General features: G+C 42.3%; 1 protein-coding gene across 5 annotated transcripts in view; it reads left to right on the top strand.

The window, feature by feature from the left end:
• The window catches only part of LOC137624298 (tRNA (cytosine(38)-C(5))-methyltransferase-like), a 61,632-nt gene extending 35,308 nt beyond the window's left edge, over window positions 1-26,324 (top strand). For 4 of the 5 annotated variants that reach the window (XM_068354872.1, XM_068354874.1, XM_068354873.1 and 1 more), the window contains 5 exons: window positions 12,573-12,698; window positions 22,494-22,677; window positions 23,782-23,965; window positions 24,313-24,420; window positions 25,136-26,324. In XM_068354872.1, coding sequence (XP_068210973.1) covers window positions 12,629-12,698; window positions 22,494-22,677; window positions 23,782-23,965; window positions 24,313-24,420; window positions 25,136-25,774 — 1,185 coding nt within the window. In that variant the 5' untranslated portion in view covers window positions 12,573-12,628 and the 3' untranslated portion in view covers window positions 25,775-26,324. Of the gene's footprint in view, window positions 1-12,572; window positions 12,709-22,493; window positions 22,678-23,781; window positions 23,966-24,312; window positions 24,421-25,135 lie in introns of those variants that run through there. The other variant, XM_068354876.1, reaches the window with a different exon arrangement.
• The last annotated feature ends 223 nt before the right edge of the window (window positions 26,325-26,547 follow it).

Consider the following 26,547-nt stretch of genomic DNA (forward strand, 5'->3'; position numbering starts at 1 on the left):
TTCCGGGCAAAAGGAATGTGCTCGCCGACAGTCTGAGCAGAGCATCTCAGATAGTGAGTACCGAGTGGTCTTTGGATCGTCAAGTAGCCAACAAAGTCCTGACTTTGTGGGGTTCCCCGATTGTGGATCTGTTCGCGACAGCGTTGAACTTCAAACTGCCGCTGTACTGCTCCCCAGTCCCGGACCCCAAGGCTCTCTGGCAAGATGCTTTCCAACAACGGTGGGACAACATCGATGTACTGTATACGCCTTTCCCCCGTTCTGTCTGATGAGGAGAGTACTCAACAAGACCAGACTATCGGTCAACCTCTTGATGACTCTCATAGCTCTGCTGTGGCATCACGCGGAATGGTACCCAGACCTTCTGCAACTCCTTACAGAGCCTCCGAGAGAACTCCCTCTGTGACACGAGCTACTCAAACAACCACACGCCAACATCTTTCACAAAGCCGTAGCTTCGCTTCGACTTCACGCCTGGAGACTATCCAGCATCTCCTCGCAGAGAGAGGATTTTCGCAACAAGTTGCGGAAAAGATGTCTGGACTCCTGCGAAAGTCATCCGCAGGGGTCTACCAGGTGAGGTGGAGAGTTTTCTGTGGTTGGTGTCATGGAAGGGGTATCTCTCCACTCGATGCCACTATTCCAGCAATAGCGGAGTTCTTCGTGTACAGTATTTGCGAGAAGAAATGCGCCTTTCAGTCTCGGCAGTGAAAGGCTATCGCTCAGCCTTAAGTCTAGCCTTCAGGCTCAAAGGAGTGGACATTTCTTCTTTGTTAGAACTTTCCCTACTCATACGTAGTTATGAACTTACCTGCCCTCAGTCGGAAGTGAGGCCTCCTCCATGAAACGTGGTTCGAGTTCTCAGGTCTCTTAAGAGACCTCCCTACGAACCATTACGCCAGGCTCCTGATCGCCACCTGACTTGGAAGATGGTGTTCCTACTAGCTTTGGCGTCAGCCAAGCCAGGTAGCGAACTTCATGGTCTCTCGTATGACATCACCCATTCAAGGGGATGGGGGGAGGTAACGTTCAGCGTCGTCCCTGAGTTTATTGCTAAGACTCAGAATCCGGGAGTGCCGGACCCTCGCTTTGACTCCTTCCGGATTTCGAGTCTTCGTGCCGTAACAGATGACCCAGACCATCTCCTACTGTGCCCATTAAGGAGTCTGAGGCTATACCTGAAAAGAACAGCTGCAGTTCGTCCCCAAGTGCGGGCTTTGTTTGTCAGCACTGGGAGATCGAAGAGGAGGGTTACCAAGAACACCATCTCAGCATGGATTCGAAAGGCAATCCATCTGTCCCTGAATCCTGACCCTCCTCCATCACGTCGTCCTAGAGCTCATGATGTCGGGAGTAGCTACCTCCCTGGCCTTCAAGAAAAACTTCTCAGTAATGCAGGTTCTACAAGAAGGGGTGTGGAAGCGTCAGATGACCTTCACAGCCCACTACCTGCAAGACGTGACCCACAGGAGGCTCGATACGTTCTCTATCGTCCCTGTGGTGGCTGCACAACAGCTGGTTTAAACCTCAGGCTCCTTAATGGACAAGTAGCAGAGGGTTGAGGGCATTGTTACCTGGTTTTAGTCTGCATGAAAGAAAAGGTATGTCTGGCCCTTATTCTTTTCTTCATCCTCCCCTCTCGTGGGGAAAGCAGCATCCTGGGTTCTCTGCACAGCTGACCTCAAACCACTGCAGGTAAACCATGTTCCCTTGTGTTCCTAGTATTAAGTTAATACTGTCGCGTCCCCATACCCTGACGAGGTGGTATTGGGAGAGTCCTAGCCTAAAGTTTCCATCTAAAGAACTTCAGGTCAACTTCCTAGGACGAGTCACACTTTTTTCCTTCACACACAGCTTACATAGGCCGCAGCCCTTACATAGCAAGGTGCGAGCGAGGTGCAGGGACTCTTTATTGTTGAGTGCTGACACACTCAGATAATGAGTCCCCGGGCAAAGCCAAAAGCCAGTATGGCTGGGACTTATTCCACCCTTCCTAAGGGTTGTCACCCACTTTAAATAGTGTGGTTTGTATTCCAGTTACTTAACAAATGACAAATTCGTAGATAATTTGTATTTTTCCTAACTATACAAACCTTAGCTATTTAATCAAACTTTCCCGCCAGCCCTGTCCCCCATGAAGTCCTACCTCTTAGCAAAGTGAGCTTACAACACACGTGTGTGAGGGGGGAGGGTAGCTAACTACCCTCCCTACCCCCCGCTAACTAGCAGTGGGGTAGTAATCCCTCTTTAAATTTTTATGGCTCGTCCTTTCAGCTACGCCAAAAGTAATTACCCACTTTAAATAGCTAAGGTTTGTATAGTTAGGAAAAATACAAATTATCTACGAATTTGTCATATATTCCATAGAAGAATGATCACGCTTTCCAATGTCTGAATACCTTAAGAGTTTAGAAACAGAAGCCCATTAGCAGTTGAAACTGGCCATTCTCTTTATAGGCTTGAGCCTTCTCAAAGTTACAGGATGAAAGTGTGAGCAGTTGCTTTGTAAAGTAGCGAGTTTTTATGTTAAAAATGTATCATATTTATTGAGATCTTAAGAGTTGCTAAAGTATGCGGTTACTTAACTAGTGACACTTCATTTAAAGTAGAGAAATAGCACAAAAAGTCTTAAGGCTATCAAAGGATCATTCTACAGTACAATAACTGGGTAAGAGGAGAGTGTTGTTTACCAATAAGGTGAGGGACGCTTAGTTGCTTGTACCCCAGAGATCTTTGCCCATGGGTCAGAGTATGGTTATACTGGGAATGAAGGTAATGCTGATTCCGATGCTTCTCTTTTTTTTTTTAGGGAGAGATGCTTTTTGATCCTCGAGCCATTATACGGCCAATTTTTAAAAAGACAACCTAATGAACATATAGGTCACCTTCAAGTTGTCCTATTTAAAATTATATAAGTTTTTAGGTTTACTTGAAAGCAAAAGAGGTTTAGACAATGCAGGACACATGACCTTTATGTCAAAAACATGATGCCTTGGACTTTGACAAGAAAGGGTGCAAATGCTAAATGACTTTCCTTGTCCCAAAAGAGAAAGTACTTTTGATGCCCTCCTTTTAGATAGCATGTGTAGATAATGGTACACAAGGAGCCATTTTCTAAATTTCTTGGTTCCTCGAGATAATGCCTCACGATGTTTACACTCAAGGATGAGTTTATAGTACAGGTAGTAGCCACTCGGGCTAAGCTGTCTGCATCATGGTGCAGTTTTTTATTTGCCCATTCAGAGTACAGGAAGATTGCTCATTAGCACTTAGTCCAGAAACCAAAGACGAGATTTATTGATCTGTACGTTCGCATCATTCTTTATCTCAGAATCTTAGTGTTTATGGTGGGAATCATGATTGCAGAAGGCGAAGGTTTTACAGTCGAAGGAACTTGACTAACTTGAGAAATCGAAGCTTGTGATGAATGATTCTATTTGATAAATGTGCTGAAAACCATTATTACACTAGGAGAAGCTGGCCTGGGCTTAAGACTAGATAAATTAAATAGGAATTACTGCCAAGCACTGTGATCTGAAATTGAAACCTACTAATCCAATTGTGAACCTTCCCTTAATTTATTTCATTGTTGTTTTTAAAGCCCCCTATCCTAAACCCTCTTAGGAACCAACTAAACATAATCTTCCAGAAAGTTATATTGGAACTTCGCACTTTATGAACACCTGCAGTTTCCCCCTATAACAACAGAGACCTTTTTCCTCTAGAAGTCTGTTCTCTGTACATTTAGGACACAGACCAATCTTGGAAAAAAAAGATACTCAACAAGGAGAATCACACCAAATAAAAAGCTTCCCTAGATGACGTTCGATGATCAACGTGATGCGTACTGTAGCTGATGTTGCTAATTTAAGAATGCCACAGATGGCACGCCCATTAGGGAGGAAGGAAATTGTAGTGAAGGCGAGTGGGAATTATCTCTCTTTTTAATGAGAAAGAGAGAGCTTAGCCAAGGGAAGCAAGGTGAACCCATGTATGTATAGAAATAATGAAATTTATTTAGATTCTGTTTGTTCGTACATAGATACAAACCATTGTCCTTTATATAGGGAATATGTTTTCAACGCAAGCTGGAAAAGTTGTTGAAACTGTCAACGAGGTACTGTTAACAAGAGGCAGGAGTGAAGGAAAGGAGCCCCGCCCCTTTAGATATTGCTCAGTTTCCCTGGGCAGATAGTAGGTATTGTATTGTTATCACTCGTCTGCTCAAGAGGCCATTTGTATTTGATAGTTTACGCGGAATATTTCCATTTCTGGGTCGAACCTGTGACGGCCGGCGAAAAAGTCCTTCTTTGTACTTTTTCTGATATAAATCTTCCAAATATACCAGAGAAAATTAAAAGCATGGAATGCAGAGGTTACAACCCTCGCGCGAGCACCTTGTTGGTGTCGTATATCTAACAAGGGCGTTTGTAAAACACTATTCACAGGCTGTCTTCCATTTAGATAATCCCTTCATCAAAGGGGGAGGGCCGTGACAGGCCCTAGAGAATACAGTTGGGTTACCCTACCGACACCCACCACTCGCGCTCACTAGGTCATCCTTCTGTTTTGGACTAGCCAGCAAAGTTGATAAGTGTTTTGCCCAGTGTTTTTCGAAGTGATTGTCGTTAATTCAACATGACTGACGTTGATACTTCACCCTTACCAATGTTAAGTACCATAGTTTGTTTTGGCAGCTTTTGACAGTACCGGGCATTTGTTCTGTTTCCAATATGGTGGTTTTTAGTTTTGGAAGCGATTGTCTTGCCGAGGTATCGGCAGCCATTTTGGGTTATGTTCGCTTCGGTAAATATTCTAGTTAATTTTGCCCATCTGGTACTCTGTCATCTTGGTTATATCACTTACGTTTTATGGCCTTTTAGTGTTATCATTAATTTTTACTATGGTATTTATTTGCTTGCAAGTCCAATTTGGACCTACGAAGAATAGCGATTTAAAGAATAGCGAATTAAAGTTTAGCGATTTAGTCTGTTAGTTTGTTCTCGCCTCAGAGGCTTCGATTTAGACTATATCCTTGTTTTTTTTGTTACGTTATTCTTCGTTCTTGGTTATTACTAAGAAAAGCAATCAATTTTATTAATGTTCTTGTTTTATTGTGTGATGTTAGTTTTTTTATTATGTAACCTTGAGAGCGAAAACAGAGACTGCTCGTTCCCTGTTCTACAGATATGAGTTATTCCTTCTCTCGTTTTCTTTGTTAGCTCGAGTAAGAGAGGTGAATTTCCCGTTCTCCGTTTTTATACGATCACGAGTTATTCAAGCCTCCTCTTAGTATCAGAGTTGATGATAGTACGTTTAATATTATAAACGTTTTTATTGATGTGGTTACTGTTAATATAGCTAACAATATTAATAGGTACGTTAGTGTATGAGTCATTAATTGGGGTCGTTTTATACCGACACCCTTAGCTCCGAAGTTATGCTTAGCTCCGCCTTGAGTTATGCTCCGCTATATGGATACTCATTGGGTGAGAACTAGTTAACGTTCAGGAGCAGATTTTGGAGTGCAACGGTGTAATCCGGCACTCGGACTCCGGCTGAAGCCTTTTACACACGAACCTTTGTCATGTTTGATCATAATTACACCGTTACGGCCGGCTTCACGGGAGATAACACAATCATTCATTGAGGTTAATGTTATCGTACCGGGAACGGTCACGATATCACGGTGACGGGCCTTTGCTACCGGATCTCCGGTACAAACAGAGATCAAGCAGACGGCCAGAACCGGAGTTAACAATGTGATACCGATGAAGACTAAACAGTTTCATTATTACGGTCCCTTTTTCATCGAATCTCCGGCTTCACTGGAGATAACACAAACATTCAGTATTAGAGAATGTTATCGTACCGCTAAGGATCACGTTTTCACGATGACGGACCTTTCTCACTAGTTCTCCGTTACAAACAGAGATCAATCAGACGATCAGAATCAGGGTATGAACCCCTTTTTCATAAATAATCACAATATCGTTATTACGTTCCTTTTCATCGAATCTCCGGCTTAACCGGATATTGTACAGGCGATCAGCATTGAGGTTAATATTAGTTTTCCTCTGGTGTTCACGTTGTCACTATGACGGACCTTTGTACCGGGGATTGTTACCGGAGCTCCGTTACAGACAGAGCTCACTCAGACCACGGGTGGCCAATCTCTTGTTTTGCTGTAAAGGAAAGGATTTAACATGAATACAAAGTAAACTGTACTTACTTTAATGACACTTTGAATTTGCGTTGGTAATATTCATTAGTTATTCTTGAAAGTCCAAATAAAAATATATGAACATAACTATGCCTATATTTATGCATATATTTAATTCTAACTATGTATAAATATGGATAAATATCCATACAACATCGTGTTCAAATAGAAATAAATTGATTATGCCTATATTTATGCATTTTCAATTCTAACTATGCCTAAATATGAATAAATATCCATACAACATAGTGTTCAAATAGAAATAAATTGATTGTACCTATATTTGTGCATATTCAATTCTAACTATACCTAAATATGAATAAATATTCATACAACATCGTGTTCAAATAGAAATAAATTGATTATGCCTATATTTATACATATTCAATTCTAACTATGCCTAAATATGAATAAATATCCATACAACATAGTGTTCAAATAGAAATAAGTTTCCACTCAGTACTGGGAACCAAACGTTGGCCCCTTCTAATGAAGGGCCGGGTCGAGACTAACCATGCCATGAGAGGCTATCTACTGTTCCTTGAAACTCTGGTCAGTGAACAGATGAATCAATAGAATACTAATAGCCAGTAAATAATGTTAGACCCGGTTCTGAACGTCTGAGTCAGGGGTGGCCAACCTGTGGCGGATGCGCCAACAGTGTCACATTTCATGAATACAAGTGTCGAACTATACCCCAAAAGATAGTACATTAAATGATTTTTCTTTAAAAATGATTTTTATGAGTTGTACAGTTGATCCCAGCCTGTGAATAGGATCACTAACCAAAGTTCAAGGAACATCCAGACTTATGTCCCCTTTCTTTTACAGAAGGTTCGCCTACATGGTTCCCGTCAGGATGATGATGAATCTCTCTGGCCTGCAAGAGAGGCTCTCCGCCCTTGGTTATCAAGGTTGGGAAGAAATGCTCCATCTAGAGGTCCCTATCTCCTCAGAGTGTCCTCTCTAAGGTTGGACGACGACCCCATGGACGGGCAGGTAGGTGGGGATGAATTTTGAGCCTTCAGCTTTGCAATTACCTACGTCACCGACCTAGGACCCTTAATGGATCCTGATGTTCATGTTACCCTGCATAAACCGTGACTGCTAAAAGCAACACATTCTAGGGAAAACCAAGGGGCTATGACGGAGCTCAAAAGTATGGTAGTGAGTCAGATCCATTCAGGAACTCAGAAGTTTCCCCCTACAGCCCCAGGCATATCGAAGTAACCTCCTTCGATAAAAACAACGCATAGAGATTTGCCTTACATGTTCCATATATAGATGGTACCATAAATCTGGATGGCATAGACATCCTCCCTCTGGGGGACCTAGAATTTACTCCCAGGTACTAGAATTCCCGTTCAACGGATTCATTCGATTGAAAGAGATTGCCTTGGTTAGGTTAGACAAGGTACCGAAGGTAACAGTATTATTTCCTAAAGGGCAGGCCCGATCTGTCTGGACCAGGATGTTGTCAGTCTGGGGGTTACGATAATTCCAAGATCTGCCCTTCCAATTCGACCTACACGTTTGATGGTCTGATCGGGTTAGTTGTGGGAAATACGTTCTGTCTGAGGCCTCTATCAGACAGGAATCGATAGTCGGTTACCCACTCGTCATCACAGCCTCCCTCCGATTCGACGTCTATGCATCCAAATCCCCCTCATCAGGTGGTCTACCTCACTGATTCCCCAGGTACACAGCCCAACCCCGTTGGGATGTTTTACCTGCATACAGCCCTAGATCCGAACCCTCAGGCTCCTCTCGTGGACACCAGAGAGGAAGCTACAGGAGTAGAAGACAGTCTCGCCATCGAGACGGACCTAGAAAAAAGGGGGCTCGGAGAAGGAAAGTACCTAGATTCACCCCCTCACAACGCGGTGGTCCCGGTAGGGGGTAGACTTTACCACTTTCGAGACCATTGGACCTTCGGTCTGTGGGTTCATAGCATAATCTCTAAAGGTTTGAGGTGAAAATGGTCACAAGGTCCTCCTCCTCCACCAGTGACCTTCTCCCAGAAATCCACTCCCATCCTGGAAGAGTACACCACAGGGTTACTCAAGAAGAAGCAATCAAACGGGATCGATCACTGAAGTTCCAAAGCCACCTGTTCACAATTCCGAAGAAAGGCTTGGCGGCATTGAGAGTGGACCTGGACTTGTCAAGCTAAACTCTTACATTCTCTGCGACAAGTTCCGGATGTTGACTATCTCTCAGGTACGGACCTTACTTCCCCGTAGGACCGTCACCACCTCTGTCGATCTTACCGACGACTATTATCTTGCGCCTTTAGCTCGAAACTTCTCTTCTTATCTGGGTTTCCGCCTAAGCAGGAAAGCCTTTGTGTTCAAGACATGCCCTCTGGCCTCAATATTGATCCCAGGATATTCACAAAACTAGGAGAGAGAGTGTTAGAACAACTCAGGAACCAAGAGATACAGATCATTGCTTATCTGGCCGGTTGGCTCATTTGGGCCCGGCCGGTCATAGAAGGCAACAGAGCTACGAAGGAATTATTCCAATTTCTCGACAACCTGTGATTTCGGGTCAATCTCCAAAAAATCTCGCCTGCAACCATCAGTCCGCTTAGAATGGTTAGCCATTCAGTGGGACCTTTCGAAGCACACGTTGTCTCTCCCTTCCAAAAGGTAAGAGGAATAGTTTCCAAGATCAAAAAATTTTCTCAAACACAAACAGGTGTCCGAAGAGCCTTAGAAAGTATCCTCGGACTTTTCCAATTCACTTCAGTAACAGATCTAATAAAAGCCAAACTCAAAGACATCAATCGAGTTTGGAGAAAGAGAGCTACAGTACCTATAAGAGACATGGTCTCGAAGATCCCCTCTGTCTTGAAAATGAGACTACACCCATGGTCCGAACCGAAGGACCTCTCCAAATCGGTTCCTCTACAATTCCCACCTCCACAAGTGACATTCCATACAGCCGCGTCTCTAAGTGGATGGGGGGGATTACTCCGAACATCAGATGTTTCAGGTTCTTGGTCACTCTCCATGAAACAGTCCCATATCATTGTTCTCAAAGCCATGGCAGTGTTCTTGACCCTGAAGAGAGACTCTCCTCCGAGGTCGACCCACATCAGAGTAGTGTCAGACAGCACAGACGCAGTACACTACGTCAACAGGGGAGGATCCAAGTCACCCAACCTGAATCAGATCCTGGTCACTATCTTCGCCTGGGCAACAGAAGAGAACTGGTTCCTGTCAGCACCTCACCTAGCGGGAGGCCAGAATGTGAGAGCGGACTCACTATCCAGGACGGATCCACTGGAGTCAGAATGGTCTCTAGACATAATTTCATTCCGGTGGATACTCAGGCTCGTTCCAGGCCTCCAGGTAGATCTATTCGCAACTCAGATGAATCACTAACTTCCTTGTTATGTGACCCCAACCCTGGACCCTCGGGCTTATGCCATGGACGCATTACCCCGGGATTGGAACCATTAGAAGAAGATTTCCCTATCTCCCCCAGGGAATCTTCTAAAAACTTTTACACAAACTACGCTCCTTCCCGGGCGCAGTGGCTTTAGTACCACCTCACTGGCCAAGAACAGTTGGTTTCCTCTCCTCCTCGAGTTGAAACTCAGTCCCATCCGGATCCCGTTCCTCAAACTGACCCGAGTATCCAAACTCACTGTGTCAGATTACTCAAGGATAGCCAAAACTCTAACTTTGTGGACTACAGGAAGTTGGCAGCTCGTAGAGATGCGAACATTGAACCGGAAACGATCTCTTCATCGAATGGGACAAAAAAGGGACTCGACAATTCGCCAATATGATTCGGCCGTTAACAACTAGTAGGTCCCCTAAGAGTGCAGACCATACTCGTATGTCCCCGCATTTAGCCATCTCTTTCTTGAGGTTCCTATTTGACAAAGGCCTAACAGTTAGCACTTTAACCACCATCAAGTCAGCTTTGAAGAAGATCTACCTTGTTGGGTTCAACATTAACCTAGCTGATTCCTATTTCTCATCAACCCCAAAAACATGTGCTAGGCTTCTACCTTCGGTTCGGCCACAAAAGGACTCTTGGTCTCTGAACGGTGTTCTCAAACTTGCGATGGACACGGACAATGAATCCTGCTCTTATATCACTCTTCTTAGGAAGACTTTATTTCTAACGGCTATAGCTTCAGGTGATGGAACATCAGAACTAGCAGCTCTCACGAAACCCGGAAAACATAGATTTCCTCCCTTCAGCCGAAGTACTCCTTTCCAGACAAAGCTTCCCTAGCTAAAAAAAATGAGGATCCGCAAAATAGGTGCTCCTCTCGGAAGATTATTCTTCATCCCCAGGATTTTTCTCCGTGTACAGTCACACTCTCAAGCCCCTTTTTAGCTAGAACTGCCACCCGCTCGTCTGGCTCCTTGGTTATCAGGGAACAAGGAGGTACTATTTCCATTCACGGTATCAGGCAACAAATCCTCTACTTCATTAAACATACTAATCCGGAATCATTTCCCCAGGCTCATGATATACGGACAGTAGATGCCTCCAACAATGATTTCCAGAACAGGGACTTTGGTGATTTTAAAAAATATACGGGTTGGAAATCCCCTATGGTTGTCAAACGCCAATATCTAAAGATCTTACAGGCCCTTAAATACCCAACGATGGCAGAGGGGAGCCTTATCTCTCCCCATTAATCTCCTCTTCTTCCTTTCTTCCATCTCTTCTCTTCTCCCTCCTACCCGCCACTCACACCACGTCGCCGCTCTCCTTGGTAGTTCGTTAGCCCTATGATATTTGCCATGTTTAATTCCTATGGTTTAACTGTTATTGTAGTTACCGTTCCTTTAATGTTTAGATATACTTAGACATGTAAGGTTTGATGCCTTTTGCGATTCGACACTCAGTTGGTTCCTTGTCGTCATTATTATTTAACCTTACGTTCCCTATGTCATTTGGCTGGTTGGTAATTGGACGATTACTTTATTATATCATAGTATTGTCGTACATGGTGATTGTATTCTCCTCATTATGTTATTAATTTATTGGGCTTGGAAGGCATTCTCTGGTACTTTTTCGCCGGCCGTCACAGGTTCGACCCAGAAAAGGAATTTTGACGAAGGAAAAATCTATTTCTGGGGAGAGACCTGTGACGCCCGGCGAAACCCTTCCCGATGATTTTTGTACGGACCCACCCTTTCCTTGCCAAGCCATATGTTCTTGCAGAAGGATGACCTAGTGAGCGCGAGTGGTGGGTGTCGGTAGGGTAACCCAACTGTATTCTCTAGGGCCTGTCACGGCCCTCCCCCTTTGATGAAGGGATTATCTAAATGGAAGACAGCCTGTGAATAGTGTTTTACAAACGCCCTTGTTAGATATACGACACCAACAAGGTGCTCGCGCGAGGGTTGTAACCTCTGCATTCCATGCTTTTAATTTTCTCTGGTATATTTGGAAGATTTATATCAGAAAAAGTACAAAGAAGGACTTTTTCGCCGGGCGTCACAGGTCTCTCCCCAGAAATAGATTTTTCCTTCGTCAAAATCCCTTTACTCTACTCAATAATGGAATAACTAATTACATTGCCAATTTATTCTACAAATCTATGCATTGATTTTATTCTGGATAAGTATTTTATAAGTTATTCATATTTTGTACACCTTGAATTTCGAAAATATTGTTTACATGGTGATAGGCAACCGCTATTCTCGTTTCAATCGTGTTTCTGCTTCTGATGATGTGAAAGACTAGAGAAAGAAGGAAGCTTTGCCAGGTTAAAAGTGAATGGAAGAAAGGGAGAGCGATTTACTCGTTCAGGTTTTAACACTTCTGGAAGATGAGTTGATTATAAAAATTTGTGAAATAGGAACTGAAACGATCTTTACAAAAGAAAAGCTGAAGGACGAAAGTAAAAGATTAAGGCGTTGGAAAATGTTGTGAAACGAAATGTAATGAGATTGACGAGAGGTATGAAATTGAACGACTAATTTAGCTGTTAGGTTCCTAATTTATTTGCACGATCATTTTCTTGTGTGAATTTAGTCGTAAGAATTTGCTTATGTTGCTGTTTTTCCTTCAAGGGTTATGAAAGATGACATTCCATACTTTCATAGTAACATGAATGAAAACCATACAGTACAGTACTGTATTATAAATCCTGTTTAGATCTATGAAACTGTTACTCATGAGTTACACAATCATCATACATGGACAATACTGTAAAATAAGCAGGACAGAAAACAAAAGTTACAAAATATACTCATCCATACACGTTAGAACCCACAGATTTTATATGAAGGTACTTATTAGATAATAGTAAAGTGACTGTTTGTGACACTCCATGTGAATGGTTTTTTTTATTGATTATCTTCGTCCCCAGGGAATAAATGTCCAACTAGGAGGTACCGTCGCTGACGTCCAGAAACAGAAGCCAGAATGGCGCAGAAGCCACTGCGTATCCTCGAGCTGTACAGCGGCATAGGTGGAATGCACGTAGCTGCTAAAGGTATAAACAAGTATGTACTATATCAGTGCTGATTCATCATCTCCTCCTCTTACGCCTATTGACGCAAAGAGTCTCGGTTAGATTTTGCCAGTCGTCTCTATCTTGAGCTCTAAAGCAATACTTCATTCATCATCTATTTCATGCTTCATAGTCCTCAGCCATGTAGGCCTGGGTCTTCCAACTCTTCTAGTGTCTTGTGAACCCAGTTGAAAGTTTGGTGAACTAATCTCTCTATGGCAGTGCGAAGAGCATGCCCAAACCATCTCCATCTGCCCCTCACCATGATCTCATCCCCATATGGTACTCGAGTAATCTCTCATAGTTTCAATTCTAATCGTGTCCTGTCCAGTGCTGATGATAATTCAAATTTTCTGAGATAGAGTGCCTTATTCTATGACGATTAACTTTTAATTTTATTTCAGCCTGAGATTCTTAAATTCAAGAGTATAATTTTTTATATAATTTAAGGGAGATAAGAAAGGTGCACCTTTGGGGGTTAAAGTGTATCTAATTGAAAGTCCTCAAGTTATCAACTCAATAGGTTCCAGAAGGCTGTTTGTTAGTTGAATTTTGTTAAAATTTGGTGTAGGGTAGGCTTCGTGTAATTCACATGCCTACGAATTTTAGCTGCAGAAGTCTACAAATAGTCCAATTTCATATTGCAAATGTCATCTTGCTTAATGCATTAAATTGTATAGTATTATTTTATTAGAGTGTTTCAATTTGAACTTTTGATACAATATAGTCAGGGACCTTCTATAGAAAGGAATTATTTTAAGAATTTGACAAATGGTTCATTAGAAATAAGCAGTACTAATAAAATCTTAATTAACATATTACCTCCACCAACAAAGTTGTATAAAGTTATGTTTTCGCCTCTTTGTGTGTTTGTTTGTGAACAGCTTCCTGACCACAATTTTAATTGTAGAATAATGAAAATTGCAGGGATTAAATGTTATGTAAAAAGCTGGTAAAGATTAAATTTTGGAAGGTCAAGGTCACGGTCAAGCAAAATGTCCAATTCATTTCATTTTATGTTTGCTGTTGGTTGATGACCAGATATTTGTATGAGGTAAGTTTGTTAGTGTTGACAAGACGTTGAGGATTGGGTCATGTAAGTTAGACAGAAGGGCTTCAACTTACTAACATTCGGAGATGCAAATACAAATCCAACTTTAGATAACAAAGATAAGATAAAGAAATACTGTAATAAAATATTCTACCATTTAATACCGAAAGAAAAATGACATTTGGAATAACCTGATATTTGGTTCATATGAAACCCGACTATTTGTTGACTTTTGTAGCCGGAAATCATAGGCACGGGATTCAGGTTAGGCCTACCCTAGACCAAAATCTAAGGAAATTCGACTTACAAACACCTTGAAACCAATTAAGTTTGTAAATTGAGGACCTTCTGTATACAACAATTTTTGGGCTCAAGCCATGTTGTCCTCATGGAAGGTTCCTATTGGTAGCTTTCTAAGGGATAAAGCTACCAATAGGAACCTTCCATCAGGATGACATGGCTATCTCACCCAAAAATAGATTTTTCGCTTTGCTTCAAAATCTGTTTATAGGGATTGAGGAAAAGGGTTCGGTCAACTCTAATTTCAGATTGTATTTAATGTACAGTATCGAGGGGTGATTTGTAGCAGTAATCTGCTAAGCAGGAAAACGAAACGAAGTCTGACATTTCAATAATTGATTTTTTTCCTCAGAACTTTGATGTGGAGCTCTAAAACCCCAGAATCATTAAAATAAAAAGGATACCTACACAGAGGGTGAATTTATATCTTAATTTCATTTAAAATTCAATAATGTAATTTACTAAATACATATAAATAAATTGATGAACCATACATTTACTATACGCATGAAGATGGAGGGGATAGGCTGTATTACTGTAGTTGAATACTGTAAAATCAGCCAACACCCAAATTCTGAATTGTCCAGCAATCTTATTTCTTAGTCTTAACATTAATTTTAGTTATGGTTTTAAAATTTCTTATCATCATCATCATAATCATCTCCTACAATTATTGACACAGAGAGCCTCGGTTAGATTTCGCCAGTTGTTTCTTTCTTGAGCTTTTAAATCAATACTTCTCCATTCATCATCATTTACTTCATGCTTCGTTGTCCTCAGTCATATAGGCCCGGGTATTCCAACTCTTCTAGTGCCAGCCCCCATTGAAAGTTTGGTGAATGAATCTCTCTTGGGGAGAACAAACATTTCTACTATGTTGTTTTGTAGCTATTGTCTTAATTTCATATACAGTAGGATTTGAGAATTACATCAGAAATGGAGGACTTCCTCAAAACGATCAAAATTGTTTAAATTTTTTTATTTAGAAAGATGATTGGTATGAAAGTAGAATGGATTTATATGTATATTTATAATCACATTGGATTTTCAGTGTGATTAAGATATGAATTTTCCCTCTCTGGGAAGGTATACTTTCTTGTTTTTCCTTTTATAAATCCGGGGTTTTAGAATTGCACGTCAAAGTTCTGGGGAAAAAAAGTCAACAATTGAAATCTCAGACTTCGTTTTCTTGCTTAAGAGATCACTGCTATAAATCACCCCTTGATACTGTACGTTGAATACAATCGGTAATTAGAATTTAACGAACCCTTTCCCTCATCCCTATAATTGTTGTATACAGGTCATCAAATTACAAATTTAATGGGTCCCAAGAGGCTGTTTGTAGGTCAAATTTTCTTAGATTTTGGGCCAGGGAAGGCATAACCTGAATTCAATACCCATGATTTCCAGCTACAAAGTCAAAATAGTCGAGTTTCTTATGAAATAGATATCTGGTTATTACAAATGTTATTTTGCTTACTGTATTAAATGCTCTAATAGTTTTTTTTTTTTTTACAGTATTTCTTTAGCTTATCTTAGTTTTTTAAATACAGTATTTAACTTAGCCGGTGAATATATAATAGCTGCTGCTCCAGCGGCTCGACAGAAAACACACACAAAAACTCGCGAGCGATCGCTATGAAGGTTGCGGGTGTGCCCACCAGCGCCAACTATCGGCCAGATACCACACATGCATTTAAACAAGCCTTCAATTCTTCTCTGTCGACCTTGACGACAAGACGTATCAATACTCGCTGTATAACCTGGAGTTTTCTCAACATATTTGGTGAAGTACTTCATTTTGGTTTGAGCTTTCGCAGTGCAGGTGTTTTTCCTCAACTTAAACTCTTGAACTCTTTGTTGGACAGATTTAATTGTTGATGACTTGGATTGTTTTTTGGACTTTCTTTGACTAATTCAAAATGGCTGACGCTTCTCAAGCCCCTAGATTTCGTAAGTGTAATGCTAGGGATTGCAATAGGCGTCTTCCAAAGGCCTCTCTCGACCCACATACTGTGTGTTCTAATTGTCGGGGTAAAACCTGTCAATTAGGAGATCGGTGTGAGGAATGCGTGGGCCTTTCGGAATTCGATTGGCTCGAATACGAGAAGTATTCTCGTAAGCTAGAGAGAGATAGGGTAAGGAGGAGTTCCTCTAGGTCAGTAGATTTTTCCTCTCCACATGCCCCTGAACCTAATCCTTCCCCTGTAGTGGTTGTGCCTGAACCCCCTACTGGCACTCAGGAACCATCGATGCGAGACATGTTACGTGCCATTCATGCCTTGGGTGAAAGAGTGGAATCGTTAGCAACAGATCGTAATCAACTCATGGCTGACGTTAAAGAGCTTAAGTGTCAGAGTGCCACAGCGGAAAATCGTGGGAAAGTGATTAGTGCGCAAAGTGTTGTGAACAGTGTTGCGACCGAGGGTTCGTCTGTTCGTGCCTGTCGTTCACCTAGTCCGAGACCTCTTGCAAGCTCCCAAGTCCAGGGGAGAAGTAATGTCGTACGACTTATGGGTTCGAGAGGCCTTGATCAGCGAACAGATGTTCCCTCTATGGTATCAGGCGTGTCTCACCAAGATTGCCCCTACCATAAGACGAGAGAGACCATTTTCTCCTCGTCATCCGAAAGCTTTTCGCATAAGAAACCGTGGAGCAAGGTTTCTAGGCCCCTTAAGTGAAAGTCGGTCCCTTCAGGACAGGTCCAGCGTCCTGGCTGTAGCCATTGGGACAGCTCTGACCCTTTGCAGTCATCGGAAGACTGCTCGCCGCCTAAGCAACAACGTTACACAGGCTCAGAGAGTCTTGGTGTAGGCAAGGTTGTGCCGTCTCAGACGTTAACCCCGTCGTTTACCGCACCCATTCCCGTTGATCCTAAATGGGTTGTACTGCAAGACATGCAGATTAAGCTCGCCTCCCTTATGGAAGACTATTCTGCCGATAAGGTTCGCGATGATCCTCGCCGCTTTACTCATCGAGATCCTGGCCTTCAGCCGCCCAAACGAGCCTTTGCTCGTCCTGTTGACGTTGGCGTAGCTAAGTCACGTCAGTCACGTTTTGTAGAGCCTCACTCGATGCAGTCACGTGTTGACTTTCAGCCGCATATGGACGTTCAACCACTTCCTAATGCTCTTGTTGACGTTCAGGACGTTCGCCAACCAGCGGAGTTGACTTGTTTTGACGCTGAGCGTCAACCACCGCAGTCTAGAGTTGTTTTAACTGCTCAGTCTAGGCAGTCAAAACAGTCTCGAGTTGACGTCGAACGTCCTCCCGCTCCTGTTGTTGTTGACAGTTCACAGACTGTTAAGCAGTTACATGACGTAGCGTCCTGGACTGCTACTAATACACCAGTGCGTGTGGACTCTGCTTGTCAAGCATTGCCAACCCCTTTGCTTGTTACTCAGCAGTTGTCAGATGAGGATCCTTCAGATGAGGACGTTGCTGACCCTCATCATGATGACCATCCTTCGGATGTAGACGAACCTAGAACGGTTCCTCCATCAATGGACTTTAAGAAAGTCATGTTAATTTTTAAGGAGCTTTTTCCCGAACACTTCATCGCTGTTGCTCCTCGTTCGCCACCGTCTGAGTTTGCTCTAGGCTTACCTGCTAACATGCCAGCCTTTACAAAGCTAGTGCTCTCTCGCTCTTTCAAGAGAGCTTTACGACTTTTGGGCGACTGGTTAGAAACCAGGAGGAGTTTGGGGAAGACGGCCTTTGCCTTCCCTCCATCAAAGCTCTCGTCTAGATCGAGCGTCTGGTATGCCACGGGAGAAGTTCTCGGCTTGGGAGTCCCTGCCTCTGCCCAGGGTGACTTCTCAAGCCTTGTAGACTCTCCCCGCCGCCTAGCCATGAGACGCTCGAAGATTAGTTGGTCCTCCTCGGACCTTGACCATCTGCTAAAAGGCGTATACAGAGCCTTTGAAGTTTTCAACTTCCTTGACTGGTCTTTGGGAGCCTTAAGTAGGAAAATCTCATCGGCTGATAGAGATGTTTCCTTACTGATTATGTCCTGTATGGATAAAGCCATCCGCAATGGTTCCAATGAGCTCGCCTCCTCTTTTACGTCGGGAGTCTTAAAGAAGCGAGAGTCCCTTTGCACTTTTCTTTCGGCAGGAGTTACTCCCTGTCAGAGATCAGAACTGCTCTTTGCTCCCTTATCAAAGTTTTTGTTCCCGCAACAATTGGTTAAGGACATAGCTTCTTCACTCGTGCAGAAGGACACCCATGACTTGGTGGCGTCCTCTGCTCGCAAAGGGACTCCTTCTACATCCTTTTCTGCTAGACCCAGGATCGACACTCCGGCGTCCAGATTTATTCCGCCCTTTCGTGGCATAGCTCCCAGCAGGGGAAGTACTCGTGCCGAGGGAAAGAGAGGAAAGAAGAGAGGAGCCAAGTCCTCACGTGGCAGAGTCTTGACTGCCCACAACCTCAGACAGCAGTAGGAGCCAGATTGAAGAGCTTCTGGCAGGCCTGGGAGAAGAGGGGCGCAGACCAACAGTCTGTTCGGTTGCTCAGAGAGGGGTACAAAATTCCATTTGTACGCAAACCCCCTCTAGCGACTTCCCCCATCGACCTCTCTCCCAGGTACCGAGAGGAGTCAAAGAGACAAGCCCTAAACCTAGAAGTGTCTCTATTGCTAGAGAAGGGAGCGGTGGTGAAAGTCTCGGACCTTCAATCACCGGGGTTTTACAACCGTCTCTTCCTAGTCCCGAAGAAGACAGGAGGTTGGAGACCGGTGCTAGACGTCAGTGCACTCAACGTCTTTGTTACGAAGACAAAGTTCACCATGGAGACCACGAAATCAGTCTTAGCAGCGGTCAGAAAGGGAGACTGGATGGTCTCTCTCGACCTAAGAGACGCGTACTTCCACATCCCTATACACCCAGATTCCCAACCGTTTCTGAGGTTTGTTTTCAAAAAAGTGGTATACCAGTTTCGGGCCCTGTGCTTTGGCCTAAGTCCTGCTCCTCTCGTGTTTACGAGGCTTATGAGGAATGTAGCAAAATTCCTCCATTTATCGGGAATCCGAGCCTCCCTGTACTTGGACGACTGGCTTCTCAGAGCCTCGTCCAGTCATCGCTGTCTGCAGGATCTTCATTGGACATTGGATCTGACCAAGGAATTGGGACTTTTGGTTAACCTAGAAAAGTCCCAGCTGATCCCATCCCAAACTATACTGTATTTAGGGATGGAGATTCGCAGTCCAGTTTTTCGGGCTTTTCCGTCTGCCACCCGAATAGAGCAAGCCCTGCTCAAAGTCCAACTGATGTTGAAGAGAGAACGGTGCTCAGTCAGGAATTGGATGAGTCTAGTAGGAACTCTATCATCCCTGGAGCAGTTTGTCTCGCTAGGAAGGTTACACCTTCGACCTCTCCAGTTCCATCTAGCCTTTCACTAGAAAAAGGACAAGACGTTAGAGACGGTCTCAATCCCGGTCTCCGAACCAGTAAAGGCATGCCTGAATTGGTGGAACGACAATATCAGTCTGAGAGAGGGACTTTCCCTAGCAGTTCAGAACCCAAACCACGTACTATTCTCAGACACGTCAGATTTGGGTTGGGGTGCGACCCTGGACGGTCGGGAATGCTCAGGTCTGTGGACCTCAAGTCAGAGGAGCATGCACATCAACGGCAAGGAGCTTTTGGCAGTCCACTTGGCCTTGATGAAATTCGAGAGTCTCCTTCGAAACAAAGTGGTAGAGATCAACTCCGACAATACCACAGCCTTGGCATACATCTCCAAGCAAGGAGGCACCCACTCCCTCACGCTGTACGAGATCGCAAGGGACCTGCTCATTTGGTCAAGAGATCGAGGCATCTCCCTGTTAACGAGGTTTATCCAGGGCGACTTGAACGTCTTAGCAGATTGCCTCAGTCGGAGGGGTCAGGTAATTCCTACGGAATGGACCCTCCACAAGGACGTGTGCAAGAGTCTTTGGGCGACTTGGGGTCAACCCACCATAGACCTCTTTGCAACCTCGATGACCAAGAGACTTCCAATCTATTGCTCTCCAGTCCCAGACCCAGCAGCAATACACATAGACGCATTTCTCCTAGATTGGTCTCATCTGGACTTGTATGCATTCCCACCATTCAAGATTGTCAACAAGGTACTGCAGAAGTTCGCCTCTCACAAAGGGACAAGGTTGACGTTGGTTGCTCCCCTCTGGCCCGCGAGAGAGTGGTTCACCGAGGTACTTCGATGGTTGGTAGACTTTCCAAGAAGTCTTCCTCTTTACGTCAGCCCCACGTAAAGAATGTACACCAAAACCTCCCCGCTCTTCGTCTGACTTCCTTCAGACTATCGAAAGACTCTCAAGAGCTCGAGGCTTTTCGAAGGAGGCAGCCAGTGCGATTGCAAGAGCGAGGAGAGCTTCTACCATTAGAGTATACCAGTCGAAGTGGGAAGTCTTTCGAGACTGGTGCAAGTCAGCATCTGTGTCCTCGTCCAGTACCTCTGTAGCCCAAATCGCTGATTTTCTCTTACATCTGAGAAAGGTTCGCTCCCTTTCAGCTCCCACGATCAAGGGCTACAGGAGCATGTTGGCTTCGGTCTTTCGGCATAGAGGCTTAGATCTTTCCAACAATAAAGATCTACAAGATCTCCTTAAGTCTTTTGAGACCTCTAAGGAACGTCGTTTGGCAACTCCTGGATGGAACTTAGACGTGGTCCTAAGGTTCCTCATGTCAGACAGGTTTGAGCCATTACATTCAGCCTCCCTGAAGGATCTCACTCTCAAGACACTTTTCCTAGTGTGCTTGGCCTCGGCTAAAAGTCAGTGAACTTCATGCCTTCAGTAAGAACATCGGCTTTTCTACAGAAAAAGCCACTTGTTCTCTTCAACTTGGTTTCCTGGCCAAAAATGAACTGCCTTCTCGTCCTTGGCCTAAATCTTTTGATATTCCTTGCTTATCAGAGATCGTAGGCAACGAACTGGAAATGGAAAGAGTATTATGTCCTGTTAGAGCTCTTAAGTTCTATTTAGCTCGTACTAAGTCACTACGAGGTAAATCTGAGGCATTATGGTGCTCAGTTAAGGAACCATCATTGCCTATGTCAAAGAATGCTTTGTCATATTTTATCAGATTTTTTATACGAGAAGCTCATTCTCACTTGAATGAGAAAGACCGATGTTTGCTTAAGGTTAAGACGCACAAAGTTAGAGCTATAGCAACCTCCGTGGCCTTCAAGCAAAATAGATCTCTGCAAAGTATCATGGACGCGACTTTTTGGAGAAGCAAGTCAGTGTTCGCGTCATTTTACTTAAAAGATGTCCAGACTCTTTACGAGGACTGCTACACACTGGGTCCATTCCTTGCAGCGAGTGCAGTAGTGGGTGAGGGTTCTACCACTACACTTCCCTAATTCCAATATCCTTTTTAATCTGTCTCTTGAAATGTTTTTAATATTGTTTTTTTGGGTTGTACGGAAGGCTAAGAAGCCTTTCGCATCCTGGTTGATTTGGCGGGTGGTCAAAGTCATTTCTTGAGAGCGCCCAGATTAGGGGTTTGATGAGGTCCTGTTGGTATGGGTTGCAACCCTTGATACTTCAGCTCCTGGGAGTCTTTCAGCATCCTAAGAGGATCGCTGGGCTTCGTGAGGAAGACAGACTTACAAGGCAGAGTAATCGTCTAAGTCAACTTCCTTACCAGGTACCTATATATTTGGGTTTTGTTATATTGATAACTGTCAAATACTCTAAGCATATACGCTGTAAACTTAATTAACTCTGGTCTCTACCCACCGCCTTGGGTGTGAATCAGCTATTATATATTCACCGGCTAAGTTAAATATTTAAAAATGATATTTTAATTATAAAATAAATTTTTGAATATACTTACCCGGTGAATATATAAATTAAAGGCCCTCCCTTCCTCCCCAATAGAGACGCAGCGGGACGAGAAGAATTGAAGGCTTGTTTACATGCATGTGTGGTATCTGGCCGATAGTTGGCGCTGGTGGGCACACCCGCAACCTTCATAGCGATCGCTCGCGAGTTTTTGTGTGTGTTTTCTGTCGAGCCGCTGGAGCAGCAGCTACTATATATTCACCGGGTAAGTATATTCAAAAATTTATTTTATAATTAAAATATCATATTTTCAGTTGAATTTATGTTTCTGTCTCCGAATTTTTGTACGTTAAGGACCTTCTGTAGTACCTGTACTTGAGGAAGACATTAGATGAATCACTTATCATCTTAAATGTCAGTCTATTTATTGTTAATTTGTTCTCATCATTTATTTATTTCCTTATTTCATTTCCTCACTGGGCTATTCTTCCCTGTTGGAGCCCTTGGGCTTGTAGCATGTTGCTTTTCTAACTAGGGTTGTGGCTTGGCTAGTAATGATAATATTCCTGTTTCAGAAATTGTTTTAAGAATTTTCCTCTTTTATATATAAACTGTGATCAATTTTCTCCCACAGAAAGCGGGCTCACGTTCGACATTGTCGGAAGCTACGAAATCAACACAACGGCACTTGAAGTGTATCGACACAATTTTCCCAAGACTCCAAAGGCCTATAATATTATGGGCTTGACGTTAGACAATCTGGAAGCTTTTGCTCCGGATATTATCATGATGAGCCCTCCTTGTCAGCCTTTCACCAGGTAGGAATTTGTCTAGAAGGACACTCCAAAATCAAACCATTGTTCTCTAGTCTTGGTCAGTGCCATAGCCTCTGTACCATGGCCTTCCACTGTCTTGGGTTGGAGTTCTCTTGCTTGAGGGTACACGCGGGCACACTAGTCTATCTTCTTTCTCTTCCACTTGTTTTGTTAAAGTTTATATAGTTTATATTGGAAATATCTATTTTAATGTTACTGTTCTTAAAATGTTCTATTTTAATATTACTGTTCTTAAAATATTTTATTTTTCCTGTTTCCTTTCCTCACTGGGGTATTTTCCTTGTTGGAGCTACCGGGCTTATAGCATCCTGCTTTTCCAACTAGGGTTGTAGCTTAGCAAGTAATAACAATAACAGCACACAGAAATTTTATTATTTTTAAAATATGAGGAGTGGTTACATGTTTTGAGAGGGTTGAATATTGGAAAAATGTTTATAATTATCGCTCATATTGGTTTTGAATTTTCCAAAGTAATTGTGTCTTCCTGTGGTGGATAACGTGGGAGGGTGGGCTGTGACACCCTAGCAGTACCAGCCGAACTAGATTGAGTCCCTTGTTAGGTTGGGAGGAACGTAGAGAGGAAAGGTCCCCTTTTTCATTTGTTTGATGTCGGCTACCCCCCCAAAAATTGGGGGAACTGCCTTGGTATATGTATGTATGTAATTGTGTCTGCGGATTCATCTTTCATCTCCCTAGTTACAGAAAATTCTATTAAATGTAATTTCATTTGCCACGGTAGATGCAGTCGTCGTTGTCTGGGATTTTTCTTTTTTCATCTTTAGAATGTAAGTGGTTACATGTTTTCAGAGGGTTGAATATTGTAGACTGTATTTTAACAAATTTTTTTTTTCTTTCGCTGATTGGGAATATATTTATAACTATTGTCCGTGTTGGTTTTGAATTTACCAAAGTGATTATGTCTGCGGATTCATCTTTTCTGTCCTTCTAGTAACAGAAAATTCTTTTAATTGTAATTTGATTTGCCACGGTAGATTCAGTCATTGTTGTCTGTGATTTTTCTTTCTCCATCTGAAGAATGTGAATTGTTTATTGACGAGTATCTTAACCTCTTGAACTCCATTTCAGGCAGGGCCTAAAACGCGACGTTGAGGATGCTCGTACGTCGTCTCTGTTGCACTTGATTGATCTTCTTCAAAAACTGTCTCAGCCACCAACAATGATCTTATTAGAAAATGTGGCTGGTTTTGAAAAGTCCTTGGCGAGGCAGCAACTCCTGGAGATGCTGCGTGAGAAGGACTACGTCTGGCAGGTCAGTTGCAAGTGTGTTTAGCAAAGAATGCTATTAATAGAAGATAAGAGGATAAATGAATTTTATAGCGCCTGTGTGACTTTTCTACTGTGTATTTGTTGAAGAACGTTAACCTTCTAAGTAGTCGTATCCATTATGTAGCTATATAGAAATCTTATTAGGTTTCTAATGCATTTTTCATTTTCTATTTATATTCCTATGTTGGTTACATTATGAAATGTCGATAAGTTTACGATACATTAATTTATTTCATTATTTGTTTAGCTTGAACTTATTGCAAGAAATGTAGTAAAGAAATTTACAATTCCTAACAAGTATTGGTGTTTTGACCATTTTTATTTCCATAGGAGTTCCTGTTATCACCAACCCACTTCGGGATTCCAAATTCTCGTCTGAGATATTACCTCCTCGCCAAGCAGCGGCTCCACCCTTTCTGTTTGGACGTCTCGGATGAGGTACTGTTGGTTTTTTTGTTGTGGTTTGTTTAAAAAATATGATAAAGCATATTACATTAAAAGTTGGAACAGCTTAAAAGGTCCTCAACTTAAAAACTTAATTAGTTCCAAGAAGCTGTTTGTAAGTAGAATTTTTTTGAATATGGCCTAGGGGAAGCCTAACTAGAATCTCATGCCTGTGATTTCCAGCTAAAAAAGTCAACCAATAAGTTTCATGTGAAATAGATAACAGGTTATTACAAATGTTAGTTTTGCTTACGGTATTAAATGATATAATATTGTTTTATTACAGTATTTCTTTATCGTTGTTATTTTTAGTTAACCCTTTTACCCTCAATGGACGCACTGGTACGTTTCATAAAACTCATCCCTTTACCCCCATGGACGTACTGGCACGTCTTTGCAAAAAACTGCTATTTACATTTTTTTTTTTATATTTTTGATAACTTTATGAGAAACTTCAGGCATTTTCCAAAAGAATGAGACCAAATTGACCTCTCTATGATGAAAATTAAGGCTGTTAGAGAAATTTGAAAAATATATATTGCAAAATGTGCCTGAAAAAAAAAAAAAGCCTGGGGGTTAAGTGTTGGAAAGTTCCAAATAGCCTGGGGGTAAAAGGGTTAATTTGTGTTTGTATCTCTGAATGATTGTAAGTTGAGTACCTTCTGTATATCCCTTGTGTTTTTACTTATATTTATGTAAATGTTTTCAGATCAAAGAGGAGCTACCAGTATGTCTGTGCCTCGGGAGGGAAGGCGAAGCTCCTCGATCGACTGACGCGAGAGAGATCTGCGCAGAGTGCGGAAAGCCCGTAGTTAAGTCTCTTCTCAAAGTGCTTCATAATTTTCATAGGAATATTCATAGTGAATTTGACCACTCGAAAAAGTCATATTCTGATCTTTCCCATCCGCTGAGCTCGTTCATGGAAAGCGACGTTAACTTAGAACCCTACTTGTTGAAAGAAAAGATTTTAAACAAGTATTGTATGATACTGGACATTGTTGACAAAGACTCCAAAAGAAGTTGTTGTTTTACCAAAGGCTATGGTCATTATGTCGAGGGTACCGGCTCTGTCATTAAAGAGAACTGTGATCTTGATATGGACGAAGTTTTTCTTTCGGTGTCGAAATTAAAAATGCACGATCCCACGAGAATTGAGCTTCTACAGAAGTTGAAATTGAGATATTTTACAGCTAATGAAATTTCAAGATTAATGTGTTTTCCTAAATGGTTTTCATTTCCTTCTTCACTAACTGTGAAACAGAAATATAGAGTTCTTGGGAATAGTATCAACATTTTAGTCGTGACTTCTCTCTTGCTTTTATTGTGTGAAAGACGACACGAAATATAAGTTAAATTACCGTGGGATATTTTGTTTGACAACCTCATTAATAGCACATATGAAATATCTGTTTTTATGTTGTTACTGTTTTCAAAATATTTTATTCTAATTGTTCATTACTTCTCAGATCGTTTATTTCATCCTTTCCTTTCCTCACTGGGCTATTTTTCCCTGTTGGAGTCCTTGGGCTTTAGCATCCTGCTTTTCCAACTAGGGATGTAGCTTAGCTAGTGGTAATAATAATAATACTGTATTACCTTTCTTCAGTGTGCCCATCCCACACACACCAACTTGTAGTGATGAAGAACCAGAAGGTATCATTGGATGTGTTCAGTCCTCCTCAATTTCTTCATTCATTCGTGTAGGTTTGTACCCGAATCACTTACATGTTTCCCTCCAAAATATAACTAATGTAAATTTGCTCCGTGGCTAATCATTCATTTCATCAATGTATATCTTATTAACTTTTTTAATTATGAACTATAATGGTGCTGTGTTTTAGGGATCCGATATTTGTTAACCTCCTTTACTGTCATTGTGATTAAAATTGTTGCAATTCCTTACAAACTCATTTAGGTTGGGACATTTCCAAACCTTATCTAGATTATGGTGCTAACTCTTAGAGCGACTCAAGTGTTGTAAATTATACATTTCTGAATTTCTTTGTCATTTAGTAAAGTAAGGCTGCGCCCTCTTGATCTTACAGTATTCGTTGGGCAAACATCGTTACCAGAGTACAGTGGGGAGTGGAAATGAATGTAGATTATGTCAGAAACGAGAAC

Source organism: Palaemon carinicauda, chromosome 31 (genome assembly GCF_036898095.1).
Source record: "Palaemon carinicauda isolate YSFRI2023 chromosome 31, ASM3689809v2, whole genome shotgun sequence".
Taxonomy (NCBI): domain Eukaryota; kingdom Metazoa; phylum Arthropoda; class Malacostraca; order Decapoda; family Palaemonidae; genus Palaemon; species Palaemon carinicauda.